The 18,402-nt window shown below is 51.9% G+C and overlaps 7 protein-coding genes across 7 annotated transcripts; 5 read left to right on the forward strand and 2 right to left on the reverse strand.

The window, feature by feature from the left end:
- Positions 1 to 402: 402 nt before the first annotated feature.
- Positions 403 to 2,886, forward strand: CAOG_05981 (hypothetical protein; the record flags this gene model as incomplete). Its single annotated transcript, XM_004345521.1, has 3 exons — positions 403 to 476; positions 547 to 2,395; positions 2,482 to 2,886. 3 exons carry the CDS (start codon positions 403 to 405, stop codon positions 2,884 to 2,886), a joined length of 2,328 nt encoding a protein of 775 aa, XP_004345571.1.
- Positions 2,887 to 4,810: 1,924 nt separating this feature from the next.
- CAOG_05982 (hypothetical protein) lies at positions 4,811 to 9,252 on the forward strand. Its single transcript, XM_004345522.2, has 6 exons — positions 4,811 to 5,303; positions 6,145 to 6,189; positions 6,277 to 8,125; positions 8,235 to 8,612; positions 8,704 to 8,792; positions 8,893 to 9,252. Exons 1-6 carry the CDS (start codon positions 4,822 to 4,824, stop codon positions 9,077 to 9,079), a joined length of 3,030 nt encoding a protein of 1,009 aa, XP_004345572.1. The 5' UTR covers positions 4,811 to 4,821; the 3' UTR covers positions 9,080 to 9,252.
- Positions 9,205 to 10,458, reverse strand: CAOG_05983 (hypothetical protein). Its single transcript, XM_004345523.2, has 4 exons — positions 10,147 to 10,458; positions 9,861 to 9,909; positions 9,490 to 9,639; positions 9,205 to 9,400 (listed from the first exon to the last, which is right to left on the reverse strand). The coding sequence occupies exons 1-4, from the start codon at positions 10,311 to 10,313 to the stop codon at positions 9,323 to 9,325; spliced, it is 444 nt and encodes a 147-aa protein (XP_004345573.1). The 5' UTR covers positions 10,314 to 10,458; the 3' UTR covers positions 9,205 to 9,322.
- Positions 10,459 to 10,675: 217 nt separating this feature from the next.
- Positions 10,676 to 11,666, forward strand: CAOG_05984 (hypothetical protein). Its single transcript, XM_004345524.2, has 3 exons — positions 10,676 to 10,808; positions 10,927 to 11,088; positions 11,261 to 11,666. The coding sequence occupies exons 1-3, from the start codon at positions 10,728 to 10,730 to the stop codon at positions 11,582 to 11,584; spliced, it is 567 nt and encodes a 188-aa protein (XP_004345574.1). The 5' UTR covers positions 10,676 to 10,727; the 3' UTR covers positions 11,585 to 11,666.
- A 409-nt stretch (positions 11,667 to 12,075) lies between these two features.
- Positions 12,076 to 14,639, forward strand: CAOG_05985 (hypothetical protein). Its single transcript, XM_004345525.2, has 5 exons — positions 12,076 to 12,184; positions 12,345 to 12,555; positions 12,733 to 12,998; positions 13,089 to 13,178; positions 13,269 to 14,639. The coding sequence occupies exons 1-5, from the start codon at positions 12,101 to 12,103 to the stop codon at positions 14,487 to 14,489; spliced, it is 1,872 nt and encodes a 623-aa protein (XP_004345575.2). The 5' UTR covers positions 12,076 to 12,100; the 3' UTR covers positions 14,490 to 14,639.
- Positions 14,640 to 14,701: 62 nt separating this feature from the next.
- On the forward strand, positions 14,702 to 16,368 carry CAOG_05986 (hypothetical protein). The gene is made up of 3 exons (XM_004345526.2): positions 14,702 to 15,177; positions 15,275 to 15,445; positions 15,590 to 16,368. Exons 1-3 carry the CDS (start codon positions 14,733 to 14,735, stop codon positions 16,291 to 16,293), a joined length of 1,320 nt encoding a protein of 439 aa, XP_004345576.1. The 5' UTR covers positions 14,702 to 14,732; the 3' UTR covers positions 16,294 to 16,368.
- A 40-nt stretch (positions 16,369 to 16,408) lies between these two features.
- Positions 16,409 to 18,231, reverse strand: CAOG_05987 (phosphopantothenoylcysteine synthetase; the record flags this gene model as incomplete). Its single annotated transcript, XM_004345527.1, has 5 exons — positions 16,409 to 16,654; positions 16,778 to 16,897; positions 17,011 to 17,225; positions 17,307 to 17,433; positions 18,040 to 18,231. The coding sequence occupies 5 exons, from the start codon at positions 18,229 to 18,231 to the stop codon at positions 16,409 to 16,411; spliced, it is 900 nt and encodes a 299-aa protein (XP_004345577.1).
- Between the last annotated feature and the right edge of the window lie 171 nt (positions 18,232 to 18,402).

Consider the following 18,402-nt stretch of genomic DNA (forward strand, 5'->3'; position numbering starts at 1 on the left):
CTGTCCCTCAAGCAGTGGGCTGCTGCGAACATTGAAAACATGTCGGAAGGTGTGCGACTTTTGATTGATTTGTTGCCGCCACTGAATGGCTCGCGAGTGGTGATGATGATGACGATGATTGCGCATCGAACCATGCAAAACAAACGGACCAGAAAAAACAAAACAAACCCGCGACGACGCAAAGGCAGGACAAAAGCAATCAACAACAATCATCAACAAAAGGGGGAAAGGAACAGCTGTTGGCAACAATAACGGCGAACAGGTATTTTTGGTGTGATTTTATTTTGTTTTTGCGCTATTCGCATTTTGCCTTGACGACCGGATTTCTGTTTTTGGATGCCTTCGAAGTTTATTGTCAACCCGATATGACACACCCGCTCCTTATCATCCACTCACTCGACGATGCATCCTGCACAACTTGACTCTCGCAGCGGTCCGACGACTGGCAACACTGTTGTTAGTGTTCAAGGCGCAAAGTAAGTTGCTAATGCCACAATTCTCGCTTGTGGAGGAGTGTACGAAAATTCTAACGATGGAACACAACAGCATTCTTGACAGCCGCGACCTTCGCTGCAAGTTCAATGGGCAAGAAACGGTCGGTGCTTACGTGGACAGCACTCACTTGCAATGCCCGACTGCTCCTCAAGGCTCGGCTGCAAACGTGAACATCGAAGTCAAGTCAACTCCCAAGCACATTAGCATGGCCCACCTGTTTGACGGTGTCAACGACTTTAGCGTCGCGCCCATTCCAACTTCGCTCCTTCAGTTCAACTTGACTGTTGAGATTTGGTTCCGCCCTGCCACGCCCGTTGGCTTGATCCAGGCTCTGGTTGACAGCTGCGTGCCTGGCGAAACTCCAGAGACAAACTGCAACTTTTGGATTGAAACTGGCAAGGCTGTTGCAGACGGCATCCATGGCGAGATTGGCATTGGTCACGAGTTTGGGGCGGGCAGCAATCAGCAATATGTGTACTCGGGGATCTTGGACAACACTTACAAGAACAAGTGGACGCACATTGCGCTCGTGCGCGAAGTGTGGGACAACACTACCATCGAGTGCTCTGGATCGTCGTGCCCCTTCGTTGGCGAGTACCGCACGTACGTCAACGGCGAGCTTCTGCTCCCCACCTACAAGTTTACCGTCAACACTGATTTTGGCGAGACCAACACGTACGTTGGCTCGCTTTACACGACGTCGTTCTACAACGGCGGCATGGATGATTTCCGCATCCTCAACTACCCCATGACTCAAGCGCAGGTTCAGCAGTCGATGGAGGAGGTTTACTCGGGCTTTGAGGATGGCGTGCTTGTTTCGTGGGATTTCGAGCCCAACAACCAACAGTTTACTGTCCTCACGTACAACGCCGATGGCGTGACACCCAACACGTACACCCTCTACGCCCTCACGCCCTCGAACGTGGACGTCAGCCGCCAGCTGAACATGGGTGGCGGGACGAATGTGTTCATTCCGAGCATCATCCAGACCGTTGCTTTTGCTGACTACCCGAGCTCTGCCCCGACTCTGAACTTTTTGTACTACACGCCCGAGACTATTACCACCTTTGCGCCCATGCACGGTGTTGTGTCTGGCGGCACGGTGGTGACTATTCAAGGCACTGGCTTTTTGAACTCGACCTACCTGTACTGCCGCTTTGGTAGTGCCACCGCAACTCCAGCAACCTTTATCGATGCAACCACTCTGGAGTGCACCGCACCCGCCTTCACGGCTTGCTCGCAGAGCTCTGACAGCTTGAGCATTCCCGTTTACGTGTCAAACAACAACCAACAGTTTGTCGTCTCGTCAACCAATTTTACCTACTACCAGGCACCGACAATCCAAAGCGTGGCTCCTTCGCAGGCACCACTCGCTGGTAATGTGCCAGTTACCATCTATGGCTCCGGCTTTGTGAATACCCCCGAGTTCCGCTGTCTGTTTGGCGTTATTGCTGTCGTGCCTGTTAGCGTCACTGCAACCTCTGCAGTTTGCGTGACCCCAGACAATCTGCCCGAGGGTGCTGTTGTGGCAAGTGTGACGATCGACGGCCAGACAGCGACGACTTCGCAAGTGATTTTCACGGCATTCGACCAATGGTCACAGATCGAGTCGACGGCTGTTGGTATTGCCATCATTCTCGGCATTGGCTTTGTGATGGTCGTTTGCGTTCACATCTGGCTATTTATCAATCGAAATCAGAAGATTGTCAAGGCATCTGCACCTCTGTTTGGTCAGTTTATTCTGTTCGGGGCGTACCTCGGCTTCGGCGCAGTTGCCGCCTTCTTCCCCACGCCGACAGACGCCTCTTGCACTGTCGGTATCTGGTTTGTCTTCCTCTCGTTCACCTTCATGTTTGCAAGCCTATTTATCAAGAACTGGCGCATCCAGCGCATCTTCACTGTACGTGGTTGAGTTTTTGCTTGAGTGGTCTTTGCTCATGCTGTTTGTATGCATCGCTAACCTGTGATGCTGTACAACAATTGTAGAACAAGAAGCTTGGAAAGAACGTTTCACGCAATCTCGGGGATTCTCGCCTTGTTTTGGTGCTGTTTGTGTTTGTCGCAATCATGGCCATCATTCTTGCTGTTTGGACGGGCACTTCGAACGACAAGGTGGAGGTTCAGGATGACGGCTTCTCCTCTTGCTACGTTAATCCTACTTTCCAAGGCATCCTGTTCGCCTACATGGGTTTGATGTTGCTGTTCGGTATCGTTCTGGCCTTCCGTACCCGCAACATTCAGGACGAAGCGTTCAATGAAAGCAAGATGGTTTCGGTGGCCATCTACAATGTTGCTTTCGTCACCGTCATCATGATTCCGCTGGTCTCGTTCACCACAGATGTCCGTGCTCTCCTCGTGATGAAGGTACGATTCGTTCTGCGGGTGATGTGAGAGTCAAGTACCACAGCTTGCCTCACAAATGTTCTTTGCAACCATCTTCCTTTTGCTTTCTCTTTGGTACGATAGAGCGTCGGTATCCTGTTTGCAGTCCTTGTTACTGTAGGATTGGTGTTCTTCCCCAAGATTTGGGCCGTTGCCTTGCATAAACGTCGCGCGTGAGTGCCACCATTCCTCGTGGTTGTTGCAACTGACGAATTGATTTTGTTGCTCACATGTCGCTGGTTCATTTCTTTTCTTGTCATTCAGTGCACGCAACCGCACCGACTCTACCAACCCCGACACCTCCAAGCGCACCGGAGCTGCAAGCGCGTCCAACCGACGACCATCCCCACACTCAACCGAGACACACTCCGAGAAGCATCAAATGAGCGAGATGCACGCGTCAGACAACCCAGTGCCGGCCGAACCGCAAGTAGTTGTTTGAGTTTGTTTCGTGCCAGTCGTTTTTGTTTGTTTTGTTTTGCATTTTCGTTTTGTTTTTGCTTAGCTTTCGTTTTGCTACCGCTGTTATTTGTGATGAATTGGGCTGAGCCACCGTTTGAGCTATTATATTTTGAGTAAACAATATTCTAGCATGCTTCGGTAGTTGTGCAGGCGAGGTTGCGACCGTTAAACTTGCAGAGCTGGTCCAACTCCATCCTTCGGCTCAAGCTGCTTAGTCCGCCTGCGTCGCGGACCATGGTGTTTTGCTACTGTTAATGCTACTGTTAATACTTGTGGTGATGCTTGTGGTGATGATGGCGCAGGTGAGTCGTTGCCAAAATCGCACAAGTGTTTCAAGTCGTGTTTCAATCAACTTTGCCACCCATTTCTCGCTGCTGTGAGGATTCTCTCGGCCTGTGCTCGAAACCTCTGCATTCACAGAGGTTTTTTTATTCGGAGACTGAGAAAAGCAGGTTTGGAAGATCAAGTGAGGGGGTGGTGTGAGTTTCAGGGTTGCTCGTTTTTGTCGTGACAATTCCAAGCTCACAATCAGCACGCTTCGAAAAAACGACAGGCCCGGAGATAGTCCCGCATTGGGAACCGACAATTACACGAGATCACTGGCGCAAGGGGAAGGCACACGGAGGTCGGGAAGGCGTGTAACGGTGAGCAGGAAAGTGGGTCCTGGGGACATGTTTGTTTCATTCGTTTCGCTTGAGTAATTTCGGCTAATCCTGACGTCGAATAATCGTTGTTTCATCCCGCAACTGCCCCGCAACTGCCCTGTGAGGCTATTGGCCGGTTTTTCGACAAATGGCGTGTCAGGTGTTTGTGTTTGATTCCGTTTTGTTGTTGGGGAGCAAACACAAACAACAAAACACATAACAAAATGACATGACAATCCAAACGCCACACCTGCTGGCTGATCTGCCGCCGCCGCTTGTTGATTCATAGAGCACAGCGGCAGGCGTCGCCCGCGCCACCCCCCTCTCCCTCCCTCGGCAGAGCGCGTCGACGATGGTCCCACTCGCTGCGTTCTCTGCGTCCGGTGAGCGGCAGTGCGGGTCAATAGACTCCGACAATGGGGGGAAACAAACCAAGCCCCTCGTGGCGCAGAGCTGCGGTTTTTGTTGACCGTTTTTGGCAAATCCCGCTCTTCGGACCAAAAGCCCACTCGCTGCCTCCGCTTCTCTCCGGCGGTGTTGGCCGTTCGTTGCTAGGATCCACTTGCTCTTGTTCCCTACGACCGATGCCCACCAAAGCGAGCCAAACTGCACTGCTAACAACGATGACAAAATTGTTTTTGCATTCTGTTGTGGCGTCGTTTTTTTGTTTTTTTGTATTGTTTTGTATTTTTTGGATTTTTTGGAAAGATCGTCGTCGTTTTCACTCTTCTTTGTTTTCATTGTTTTTTTTTTTTTATTTTATTTGTTCTTGCCTTTTCTGTTTCTCTTTTCGACACTTTCTCCATCGTTTCTTTCACCTTGTCAACAAGTGACAACGATGATGAAGGCTAACGCTTTGCATGCAACGCGCCGTGTTGCGACCGCGTGGGCGAATCGCGCGATGGTGATGATGGCAGCTGTCTTGGTCTGCAATCTTGTTTTGTGCGCCGCTGCGCTTCGCCTCGACGTCGTGCAGCCCAACTGCGCGTCCTCCACCACAACCACCTCACTGACACTCACTGGCAACTTTGGCGCCGTGTCTCCGAGTGCCGGCGATGTCAAGTGCCTGCTCGGATCCACCCGTCAGTTTGCCGTTTCCGCCGCATGGTCGTCCACCTCTGTGACGTGCACCATTCCCTCCCTCACCGCTCTTCTCAATGCCGGCGTCGACCTCGTCACTCGCGACTTTTTGTACCAGCCTCTGCGCGCCAACTATGCACAGTTGCGTGTCACACTTGACAACAATGCCACGGCCGTCGACTCCTGGGTCGCGGTCTTCTTCCCCACCACGTCCACGCTCGCCTCCCTCACTCCTGACCGGTAAGACTTTTCTCTCCTGTTGCTTCTGCTTCTGCATTTGCTTTGGAGCAACTCCCACCGTCATGATTCCTCTTTGTTTCCACCACGATTGTTCGGTCGGATTTCCCATCATTGTCGGGATTCCAAAAAGTCGGAAAAAAAAAAAAAAAAAGAAAGTCGAAAAACAAAAAATCGCCAAAAAAAAAAAAAATCAAACTATGAAACGCCCATTTTTATTATCATTTTGCCTTTTCGCATTGCAAAGTGAAGGCGAGTGGGTCAATCTTTCGATCCCTTTGATGGATGCTTTCATTGAGCAACGAAGCAAGATCAGATAATGATTGGGGATTTGTGAGAGAGTGGGAGTGTCTTTGACTGTCGCATCCAATCTTCAACAAAAACAGACGGCGGAAAACAAAAGAACACAAACAAAAACAAAATCCTTGTTGTCAACAACTAAAGCAAAACCGCAGAAGCGGAGAAGGACAATTTAACACCCAGAACAAACAAAAGTCGTGGATGAATCATCCACTCGGAAGCGAGCAGAGAAAGAACAAACAGACGGAGACGCTGAAGAAACGAGCAGATGAATCAGACAGTGGGAACAAAAAACCGACCAAACAAAAACGCGTCAATCACCACAGTTCGCAGCCCACTTGAGATTGAGCTGCGAAATTCTAAAGGAGGAGCGGTGAAGAAGGAACATTATTGGAAGGAGGAACAAACGGAAACCAGTGTGCGAAAATGATGCGAAAAAACAAAATAAAATGCGAAACTGAAGAACTCACGTCGTGTTTAATTTTCGACGCTATTTGATTTGACTGACTTACTTGTGGTTTGCTGCGACTCCTCGGATTCAAAGTGGCCCAACAACTGGCAACACTGTCGTCACGATTGCCGGCACAAAGTAAGTATCCGCCTGAAGAGCTTGATGTTTTTTGTAACAGAATGCCCTCACCTGTTGACTGTTGACTCGCCACTTTGTTACTTGCAGTGTCCTCGACAGCCGCGACCTTCGCTGCAAGTTCAACGGGCAAGAAACGGTCGGTGCTTACGTGGACAGCACTCACTTGCAATGCCCGACTGCTCCTCAAGGCTCGGCTGCAAACGTGAACATCGAAGTCAAGTCAACTCCCAAGCACATTAGCATGGCCCACCTGTTTGACGGTGTCAACGACTTTAGCGTCGCGCCCATTCCAACTTCGCTCCTTCAGTTCAACTTGACTGTTGAGATTTGGTTCCGCCCTGCCACGCCCGTTGGCTTGATCCAGGCTCTGGTTGACAGCTGCGTGCCTGGCGAAACTCCAGAGACAAACTGCAACTTTTGGATTGAAACTGGCAAGGCTGTTGCAGACGGCATCCATGGCGAGATTGGCATTGGTCACGAGTTTGGGGCGGGCAGCAATCAGCAATATGTGTACTCGGGGACCTTGGACAACACTTACAAGAACAAGTGGACGCACATTGCGCTCGTGCGCGAAGTGTGGGACAACACTACCATCGAGTGCTCTGGATCGTCTTGTCCCTTCGTTGGCGAGTACCGCACGTACGTCAACGGCGAGCTTCTGCTTCCCACCTACAAGTTTACCGTCAACACTGATTTTGGCGAGACCAACACGTACGTTGGCTCGCTTTACACGACGTCGTTCTACAACGGCGGCATGGATGATTTCCGCATCCTCAACTACCCCATGACGCAAGCGCAAGTTCAGCAGTCGATGGAGGAGGTTTACTCGGGCTTTGAGGACGGCGTGCTTGTTTCGTGGGATTTCGAGCCCAACAACCAAGATTTTGACGTCCTCACGTACAACGCCGATGGCGTGACACCCAACACGTACACCCTCTACGCCCTCACGCCCTCGAACGTGGACGTCAGCCGCCAGCTGAACATGGGTGGCGGGACGAATGTGTTCATTCCGAGCATCATCCAGACCGTTGCTTTTGCCGACTACCCGAGCTCTGCCCCGACTCTGAACTTTTTGTACTACACGCCCGAGACTATTACCACCTTTGCACCCATGCACGGTGTTGTATCTGGCGGCACGGTGGTGACTATTCAAGGCACTGGCTTTTTGAACTCGACCTACCTGTACTGCCGCTTTGGTAGTGCCACCGCAACTCCAGCAACCTTTATCGATGCAACCACTCTGGAGTGCACCGCACCCGCCTTCACGGCTTGCTCGCAGAGCTCTGACAGCTTGAGCATTCCCGTTTACGTGTCAAACAACAACCAACAGTTTGTCGTCTCGTCAACCAATTTTACCTACTACCAGGCACCGACAATCCAAAGCGTGGCTCCTTCGCAGGCACCACTCGCTGGTAATGTGCCAGTTACCATCTATGGCTCCGGCTTTGTGAATACCCCCGAGTTCCGCTGTCTGTTTGGCGTTATTGCTGTTGTGCCTGTTAGCGTCACTGCAACCTCTGCAGTTTGCGTGACCCCAGACAATCTGCCTGAGGGTGCTGTTGTGGCAAGTGTGACGATCGACGGCCAGACAGCGACGACTTCGCAAGTGATTTTCACGGCATTCGACCAATGGTCGCAGATCGAGTCGACGGCTGTTGGTATTGCCATCATTCTCGGCATTGGCTTTGTGATGGTCGTTTGCGTTCACATCTGGCTATTTATCAACCGAAATCACAAGATTGTCAAGGCATCTGCGCCTCTGTTTGGCCAGTTTATTCTGTTCGGGGCGTACCTCGGCTTCGGCGCGGTTGCCGCCTTCTTCCCCACGCCGACAGACGCCTCTTGCACTGTCGGTATCTGGTTTGTCTTCCTCTCGTTCACCTTCATGTTTGCAAGTCTGTTTATCAAGAACTGGCGCATCCAGCGCATCTTCACTGTACGTGGTTGAGTTTTGCTTGAGTGGTCTTTGCTCATGCTGCTGTTCGCATCGCTCACCCCCTTCCCCTTGCGCCTGCCCCTTTGGTGATGCTTTACGACTGTCGTAGAACAAAAAGATTGGCAAAACTGCATCGCGCAACCTTAGCGACGATCGCCTCGTCTTGTTCTTGTTCATGCTCGTGACTGGTATGGTTGCCATCCTCGCGGCTTGGACTGGCACGTCGAACGATAAGGTGGATATCCACGATGACGGCTTTGCCTCCTGCTACGTCAATCCTACTTTCCAAGGCATCCTGTTTGCCTACATGGGTGTGATGTTGCTGTTCGGTATCGTTCTGGCCTTCCGTACCCGCAACATTCAGGACGTAGCATTCAATGAGAGCAAGATGATTTCAGTGGCCATCTACAATGTCGCTTTTGTCACCATCATCATGATTCCGCTGGTCTCGTTCACCACGGATGTCCGTGCTCTCCTCGTGATGAAGGTACGGTTGTCTAGAACTGAACGGCACTGACGGGTTTGGCCCTTGACTCACCCTTTCCTCTCCTCGATGCTGTTTGTTGCTGCTGCTACAGAGCGTCGGTATTCTGTTTGCCGTCCTTGTGACTGTCGGTTTGGTGTTCTTCCCCAAGATTTGGGCCGTCGCCATGCATAAGCGTCGCGCGTGAGTGCCACACTCTTGACTTGAATTCAAGGTCTGATTCTTGAAAAAACATACTCACTTGTTTTGCACAACCACATGTCCTTTGGTTTTCAACTTTCAGGGCTCGTGCTGCTGGCTCGTCCGACGCACAACCGACGCCCTCTGGCTCAAACCCCAACGGCGTTTCTGGCCGCGCGAACTCTGTTCATCATTCATCGGGAGATGGCTCTCATTCCAAAAACGAACGGTCCGAGCGACTCAGCATGAAGAAGCCCGAAGTCAAGACCGAAGTCGTCATTTACGGTTAACAACTTGGGTTGATGTTCTTTCAGGACCCGGCGCTGATGCTGGAGTTGTTGGCTTTGTTGTGTTACATTCTGTCGTTTTGCACGTTGTTTCGCTTTTGTTGTTTTCGCTGGCCGATTTTGCTGGGTGTTTTTTTTTTCTGTTTTTGGATCTGATGTATTATTTTCGCAACATGGTGATTTGCTTCGGTTTCTCAAGGGTTGTTGGCCATCGGTTTATTGCAAACGTTGTTCCACTAATGCGGGTCAGCGCTTGTTGATCTCTGCCTCGAGCTGTTGCACCTCTTTGGCAAGCGATTGGTTGGCTGTCTGCAAATGTCGAACCTGTCGGAAGCGAAGAACGTGGTGAGCCAGTTGCCAACAATCGACACTTTATCAGCCCTGTCAAGCTCAATGATAGTCAGGAAACCAACCTGGTGCTCTTCTGAGAATGTGGCTTCGCGCATCTTGTTGATGTACACGGTGGCTTCATGCAAAATGGCTGATCGGGACGGATTCTGCTCTTCGTCCAGCGTTGGAACGACATCTTTCAGCGACGTAAACCGTTCCTTGATGTGATCGCGCTGTTGGTTGAAGACAAAAAGCGGTTCAAGACAGCCATTAGATTCAGTACGAGTGCTTTTGGCATGAGTCGTCGGAAATTTGTAGTTTGCCAAAATTCAAATGACGAGGCATTGAAGCTCCACAGGCAACAACCAACAAGGACCACCACAGACAGATGCGCGGTGGATCGAAGTTTCTCAGAATGATTCAGAATTGTGTCAACAATAAACAAAAACCTTACTCGTTTGCGCTCCAGCAGATTGTGACTGTGTCGCTTGTCCGCATCACGCCTGCATTCAACAGCACACAGTCAAACAATAAAAAACCCAATTGAGCAATTCAAGATCAGCCAGCAGCAGGTTGGACATGTTTCCGACCCCCCCCCCCTCTTCCTCGCTTTTTTCAGCTTTTCTCAGAAGAGTAGCGTTGAGATGGAAAAAATCGGCAACCATCCGAATTTTGAATTTGGATCTGTTTCTGTTGGTTTTTCCCGCTGGGTTTTGCCGGGGACAGAGTGATGAGCTTACGGCGGCTTCTTCTTCTTGGACGCCTTCTCGATCTTGCCCGAGCTGCGCTTGGCTGAGGCCGAGGCGAGCGCTGCGATGGCTGCTGCGGCTGCCGGGGTCATGTTCGAGGTGTCCTGCTGCGGGACGTCCTCGCCACTCGACGTATCAGCGTCCTCACTATCACTCATCGCTCAGATCTTGTTGTTTGTTCTTGCTTCGTTTGTATGTTGTTTGCTTGTGTTGGGTGTCGCTTGGTATCGGGGGCACAAAGGGGGGGAGGGTCGCTGAGCTTGAGCGTTTGCGGCGGTGGTTTCTATTGCAGACAAACAAACGAACGACTGAGCTCTGGATTGAAATGGCAGTGCAGCTCAACACGAGCCATCAAGATCATCAGCATTATCATTATCATCAGCAGCAGCAGGAGTAGTCATAGTAGAACAGAAGGCAGAGCAAAACGAGCGCGTTGCTGGGATTTTGGTTACCGTTCGTTTCCCTACTGTACAGTAATGCATTGTCCCCTTTGTGATCTTCACTCTTCACTCTTCATTTTTTTCTTTTGTTCAATCTCCTCTCATTCTTCTTCCTTCCTTCGAATCACAGTCATGGCTGCTGCAGCGGGATTCACTGGCGTCCCGTCGCTCTTTGGCGTCTACCGTCAGATTCTTCGCTCCATCGACAACATGGTACAGTAACACCCCTCCCCCACTAACAAACGTTTTTCGTTATTCCCCCCTTCTTACAAAGCAAACTGACGCTGTGTTCCATTCTGCGGTCCGTTATGGGGCGGGGGGTCCTCTTCAGTGCACCAAGCCGCTGGGCAACGTGGAGTGGCGCAACAACATGCTCGAGCAGCTCCGCGCGCAGGCCGCTGCAGTCACGCCAGGCGACCGCGAAGCTGCGCGCATTGCACAGCTCAATGCTCAGGACCTCTTGATCATGCTGCAGGCGACCAGGGCGTACCGGGTGAGTGAGCAAGGAAAAATCCCAATGGAAACGCCTGCAATGATGCATGTCGATGATGAAGGCTCCTTCTATTGGGACCATTGCAGTTCCGAGAGAAGCCTCAGATCGTCAAGAGAATGCAATATATGCACTCATATGGCATGGCCTGTCGTTTTTGATTTGCCTGGCGTAGGAATTGCTGTTCACGTACCAAAGCGATCCGCTGTCCCAGTCCGAGCGAATCGCACTCTCCGCGCGCAGAGTTGGTCTCAACCTGCCAAATCTTGAAGACAAGGCGGCATTCAGCACGGCGCTTGATGCGGCAACGATGGCTCCGTCATCGTCGGCGAAATCCCAGGCGTCCGACTCTGGGAATATGAGCGATGTCGTGCAAGGCGCTGCAGCCAAATTCTTTGCGTCAAGCAAGGTGCAAGCTGCTTCGCAAATCCCGACAAGCACCAGCGCTGCTGATATTGCCACGGCAAGCGATCAGCTATCGACTCCTCGTCGCCGATGACCTTGATCGGCATTGGTTTCTGTGGGGAAAATGTCTTGAAATTTGAATGTTTGCTTCTGTCCATACACTTTTGCACTCTGGATCATTGCAGACCTCCTTCAGCTTGACGTTGCGACAGCATGTGATGACGGGGTTTGGTGATTCCATCGATGCTGATCCGTTCTCACAGTTTCGCAGCTTTGGTTGTACGCGCATTTCTGGGATTCATCCAAACCAGCCAACCCAGTCCACACTCCCCAAAGAAAGGTTGATACTGCAACAACGAGTGAATCTTTCCATCTGTGCATACTGTACAATGCCGGTGGTTGAATCCGTCGCGAGAATGGCTTTGAATGCATTGCTTTTGGTCAATCTTCCATCGCACTCGCTCAGATTTGTGCTGTGAGATCCTGCCTTCTGTTTCCATTTTATGTATTATTTTTACTTTTCCTCTTCTTCAGCCCAAAAACTCTCAGAAACCTCTCTGTTTGATTGCCATTCCACCTTTGTTTCGGAGCATTGACTGGGAGGGTGGACATGGCGTCTGCGGCCCAGCAGCTCGAGTTTGCAGAGCAATACCCTCTGCTTAACTCCACAGTAGCATGCCCAACATTTCACGAGGTTAAAAAAAAAAAAGTGCTCGGAGGAGCGCCTGTTGTTGTCGTTGAAGGGGACGGCGGCGGATTGAACTGGATGAACAAAACCGCTTCCACCTTATACTCTTGCTCACTATTTGACCTCATCTACCGGTACCCTGCTTCCCGTACGAAATGTTCACCAGATGGTTTCCACCCAGCGCCAGTTGCCACAGCCAGTGTCGAGCCAGGCGCAAGCGAAGGCGCTGCTCGATCTCGATGCAATGCCAGTGGATGGTCTGCAGCTGCTGCTTGCTGAGATTGAGGCCATGCACGCGATCGCACAGCGCGAGAACGCGCTCTGGACGCGAGACGCGCGCGTGCTGGCTCAGTTTGTCAAGTCATCGCAGCAGCCGAGTGAGTCTGAAGTTGGAGTTTTGAGGGGGGCGGGGCGCGGGGGGTTGAGGCGGGGAAGGGGGGGCTGGAGAACCAACAGTGAAGGTCGAGAGTATCGAAATTCACGCCATAAAAACGCGAGTTCATACGCCCGACTCACCGACCTTGCCTACGATTTTCTTGCCCCCTCCGCTGTAGAAATTGATGTCAACAAGCTGCTGCTCAAGTCGAAAGCCCGATCGCCTTCAAAACAGCAGGGCAAAATGCAAAGTCACACGCTGCCATTCACGTTTGACGAAGGCGATGCTGGGTTGGATGAAACACTGTCTTCGGACGAAGAAACACCGGCTGCAACTTCTGAGACTTCTGAGCAGCACCCGTTCTGGCAATCGATCGAGCCGTACTTTGCTCCCATTGACACAGCACTTGTGGACACACTGTTGCTCGATCCGATTCAACGCAAGGTCCGGCATCCTCTTCCCGTTTCTTGAGTTTTCGGGGTCAATGCCGAATTTTCTGAGTTTGTTTTGTTTGTGTTGTTGTCGTGCCATCAGGAAGGAAACTTTCTCTTTCGATTACCCCCGATTGGGCGCCATTTTGCCGAGATCTGGGCCGAGGACGATCTGCGGGAAGAACAGGCAAAGGTGCGCCAAACAATCGATGTTGGTGCTTCAATGTTGTTGTCAGGTCTTTGAGTGTCTTTGAGACTGACTATCGTCCACTCCGCTTGGCAGAGCTTGGCCACTCCAGCAGCTTCGACACGATCCCACGATGTCGCCCCGTTAATGAACTTGATGCCAACAGCAGCCGACGGATTGGATAAAGGGAGAACAACCAAGCCTCGGTCCAAGACACACCGCGAACTCCGTCTATTACGCGACTCGGACGATGATGCAGTTGACAACAGCGATGCAAACGGCTTGGGCGACCTTTGCGGCTCGTTGCCCCGCCGGCTGATTGCCGCATTGTTGGAGGAAGGCGATATTTCCTTGGCAGACCTCGCCGATGAGCTTGCGGACCCTCCTGCGACTCCATCACTCACTCTTCCGTCACCGCTGGAGGCGAGCGAGACATCCTCAAAAGCCACTTCACCGGATCGGGCGACCGCAGCTGCCGCCGGCCGCAACACTCACCGTCGCTCGGCTCGTGACGCCGACGAGCCCGACGTGAGTGACTCTGACACTGAAGCGCAGCATCCTCGCAAAAAGCCACGAGTGGTCTCGGAAGACGAGACGGAGGAGGCCAACAGCGCGCAAGCAAGCAAGCGGTCTGCGCCGCTCCGCAATCCCCGCTCGCGAGCGGACTCGCGCAGCCTGGAGCAAAATATCGCCCAACAGCTGCAGGCGGTCGGGGTGATGGAGGAGAGCGATGATGTCGACGCAGACGAGGACGACGAGATTTGCGCGGAACTACGGCAGACCGCGCTGCAACTCAAGACACAAATCAACTATAACAATCGTTGGCGAGTCCAGCTCTATCTTAAACTGCTTCCTGCGCTGGTCGATCAAGAGTTTGCTGCCGAGAAAGCCAACGCCGACCAGATGGTGCAGCGAGCGTTTGCGCGGCTGATGGCCGCAAAAAAGAAAAAGCGGCCCTCGAGCAGTGTAGCCCTTGCTTTTGCTCAAAAAGCTCTGGATACTCGTGCAGCGATCCTGGCCAAAATACAAGAGGCAAAACTGCAAGTCACAAAGGAAGAGTTGCACAAGCGCGTCGAGAAACTTCGCGCTGCGGCTGCGCTTGCAAGGGCCACCAGTGCCGCCGCCGCCGCCGCCGCCGCCGCCGCCGCCGCCGCCGCCCCCTCAGCCAGTTCTCACAGTGCAGCACTTGGTAATGACTTTGACTCGACGGACGACGCGGTTGAAGCGAAGCCGGAGCTCTTGCCTACGCCGAAAGCCAAAGAATCGCCCACGAAACAATCCACGTTTCTGGCTCGGGCATCGACGTCCAAGGTCTAATGCGCAGGCTTCCAAGCACAAATGGGTTCCTTCTATTCCGACTGCTTGTGCGGCACGCGTTTTGGAAGTACCCCACATATTCAGTTTGACCAGGGTTGCTGAACTGTCGATCCGGCCCGCCACTTAACTCAATACACATTGTTAGCTCTATTTTTTTGATTTCCTTTTCTGCTTTTCTTGTTTTTCAATCAACGCTAGTCTTTGATTCTTGTCACAAAGCTTCTCAGACAATCATCTACAAAAATGCTAACTGCCAGCGAGTTGCGCGCAATCATGACGCATCCGGCGTCGAGCAATCCCGGTCTCGATCGCAGTCCCGATGCACTCCCCGTACCGAGTGCGCATGTCCCAGCAAGCGAAGGGGCGACTGAGACCGCGGCGAGCATGCGCGCAATGCGAGAATGGTTTGCGCAGATCGCCGACACGCTGATCAACGAGTGCGCACTCGTCGTCAACGGCACGCACCGCTTCCGTCTCTTGGAAATCGAGTTCTATGCGTACAAGGACGGCTCATTGGCACTGCCGTTGGATGGCCCGGGCGCGGTCTCGGTCTCGGTCTCGGTCTCGGAGGCTTCGTCGATTCCTGTGCATCGTGACGTGTTTGCGCACCGGCAGCCGACCCAGCGAGAGTGCCTCACGTGGTACTTTCACAAGCGCGGCAAGTCCTTTGTTGGAGGAACGCACAAAGGTAAAGGGAAAAAAAAAAGTGCCATCCTGTATTTGTATTTGCATTGAACTGCTCAACAATTGCTTGCTTTGCTTGTTCGCGTGGTGGATTTCTCTAGGTTTGGACGTGACCTTTGGTGATTCGACCCTGCTTGGCGGCATTTTGCTGCGCTCAATGCAAAGCTTGGAAAATGATCAGGATGTGGTCTGCGGGCCGTGCTTGCTTGTGGATCGGCTTCTCAAAGACGCAGAAGTGGATTCCATTCAGTCGTTTGTGTCCAAGGCCGCTGGTATGGTGTTACGAAGCGGAGCTCTTTGCAAACGAGCTTGGACGATGCTCCTTGTCAAAGGAAAGCAGTCCATAAAGAGTGCTCGAGAGCGGATGACAGGGGTTCCAACCAACTCACATTTTATCGCTCATTTGCATTGGCTAGATTTATCTGCTGTTCCTGCGCCTTCGGATACCGCGAGCAATCAGCCGTATCTGCGAATAGTGCCATGGAAGCTTGAGAAGCGCTCGCTGTTGAACACTCCGAGAATCGGGTTGACCCTCAAGAAACATGCAGACCAAACCGAGTTGCGGTACCGCTTTCTCATGCAACCGTATCGTGTGCTTGCAGACAGCCCTCCGCTCTCGAAAGGCAAGACTCAGACATTGGTTGCAAGGCTGCACCAAACCTATCAATCTGGAGGGATTGCAAGCGTGGCCACGCAGTCAGAACCATTCGCAAAGGCGTGCCGATGGGTCGAGGCCGCTCGCGCAGCAGACGCGCCAAAGGTGCAGCTACAACGGCGTCTTGTGGGCCTGCACGGAAATGACATGTCTTCTGCCGCCGCAATATGCGAGGCCTATCCGCTGCTCTGTGCATGGTCGGAGCTCGACTTGGCAGACGACGGTTTGCAACAATCCGAACAACCCGAACAATCCGAACAATCCGAACAACCCGAACAACCCGAACTTCCTCCGGCAGCCAGCCATGCCTCACCAGTGCAACTGACGCCCGCGGTTCCTAGCTCACTGTTCCAGTCCATTGTTGCGAAAACAACGCGCGAACGCCCTCGAAGAGGGATTGCGCAGCTCGACCATGAAGACCCGATCGCGGCGAACAAGCGACCGCGGCTCTCGCCCCCGCTTTGAAACTTGTTATTTGACCATTGTGATTTGCTGTTCTTGTAGCCGCGTTCTGTGACAGCCTCGAGTGTGCATGGCGATTGCCATTGAGGACTCTTTTAATTTATTTCTAATTTGGTGTTTATTTGGTGCCGCGCAGAATGAATGCTTCATGACGCACCTTCACCTCGGCCACAATCGCATCTTCAATTTCAACATTCGCCCCAATCTCTGCTTCACTGAGACGGATTTCTTGTGCGGTGTCAGCAGTCACCAAGGTGACAGCGTACTTGCGCGTATTGAGCAGATTGGAGATGACCAGAGAATGACCGTAGTTGCGTAGGGCAGCGCGTGCCTTGTCGGCGACGATATCTGGGTCCGTCTCGAGCTGAAGTACAGATGTGTGTGTGTGTGGGGGGGAGGGGGTGAGATTCAGAGCAAACAAAAAAAAAAAAAGAATGAGTGGCAGGAACACGAAGACTGTGAAAAGTTGGCACCAAAGGATTCGTACTTTGAAAGACACCACAAATGCCTGTGGAACCCATTCTTTCACGAGAGGCTTGAGGAGCTTGGGCACCTGTTGCAGGGTCAGGGTCAGGGCACCCGTTCCGGATTGAATCTTGTGTTGAGCCTAACAAACCAAAAACAAACAAACAAACAAACAAACAACAACAACAACAAAAAAAAAAAAAAAAACACCAGTGAGTCTTGCAATCAAACACAAGCTGTTTCAAGGCTACGCACCATCTGCGCGGCTGGGATGAAAAAGTCAGACACGGCAGCGGCGAGATAGAGCAGGGCCTCGGGTCCGAGGGGACCGAGAATTTTCGCCGCCTCGCGCAACAAAAACAGGTAGTCTGTGACAGTGGTGAAGGGCACTTGCAACAAAAGCTGCTCCTTGACCACACGGTGGTACTTGGTGACGCATTCCCGGATGAGATGCTCTTGGTGTCCTCTCACTTTCAATACGAACAAACAGGTTGGCAAGTTTGAGGTGAGCAAAGCAGCCTTGGGCATGGAACTTTTTTGAATGTACATACCTGCTAAGCTGCCATCTGCGTTGGGTTGAACCACTTCGAGAAGCGTCCGAGGAGTAAAGTGTCGGGCATACGGCTCGAGCGTGTGCACTCGATGAAGGAAGATGACAGCGTAACCCTTCTCGATAAACTGCGTGCACGGTGACAAAACAAACAAGACAGCAGAACCAAAGCAACGAAACACAAAGCAACGAAAGATTCGCAAGCGCATGACACGATGCAAGATACTGGGTCAAGGAAACCAGCGCTGCAAAGCAGACAACAACAAACAAAGAATCCGGCAAACAACCAGTTCAGCAAAACAAAACATCGACAAATTGCAGTATGAAAAGCCGATATTCAGCAGAGGCAGACCCTCGTGTTCCCATGCTAAAGTTATCCAGAAACCGAACAACATTGCGCTCGAGAGGGACGGTTGTTCCACCGCTCTGTGACAGAAACAATAGACAAACGAAATCAGACAAGCATTCACGGAACGAACGCAAGCAAGAGTGTGCAAAGTTGAGAATTGGAAATAAGCCAAGCAATCAAAGAAAAACTCAGACAAGACCCAAAATTGCAGAAAAGCGCGTCCACATTTTCTGAGACTGTCCGACTTTTGTTCGCGTTTCTTTTCCCACCAAACGTCTTCGTCTTCTTCTTCTTCTTCTTCTTTCTCGCTTTCAACTATTGCAAGCATCAAAATGAAGGAGGCGAGGCTTATCAATGTGAAATGAGACGCAACTGTGACGAGTACGATGCGGCGTGATGACGCGGCGTTGCTGGGGTTGCGGTGCTGGGCCACGAACGCAGCCATGCGAGCGGCCTGTGCATCGAGCGACTCTGGCGCAGGAGTGGTCGCAAAGTACTCTTCCCACGAGATTGGGTGCAAATCACTCGGCGGCAGCGACGTCGTGGACGAAGGCGCCTGCAACGGCTGGCTGGACATTTGGCTGAGTGAGTGAGTGAGGCGAGCGAATTGGCGAAAAAAAAGACTGCCAATCCGTCAAATCTCAGAGCAAATCGCGTCAAAGTCACAAAAACCAAAAAGACATCATGATTGCATTTACACCATCCTATACACTAGAGCTTTGCGTCGCAGCACTCGAGCTGAATGAAC

The sequence above is a fragment of the Capsaspora owczarzaki genome, assembly GCF_000151315.2.
Source record: "Capsaspora owczarzaki ATCC 30864 unplaced genomic scaffold supercont2.10, whole genome shotgun sequence".
NCBI classification, from domain to species: domain Eukaryota; class Filasterea; order Ministeriida; family Capsasporidae; genus Capsaspora; species Capsaspora owczarzaki.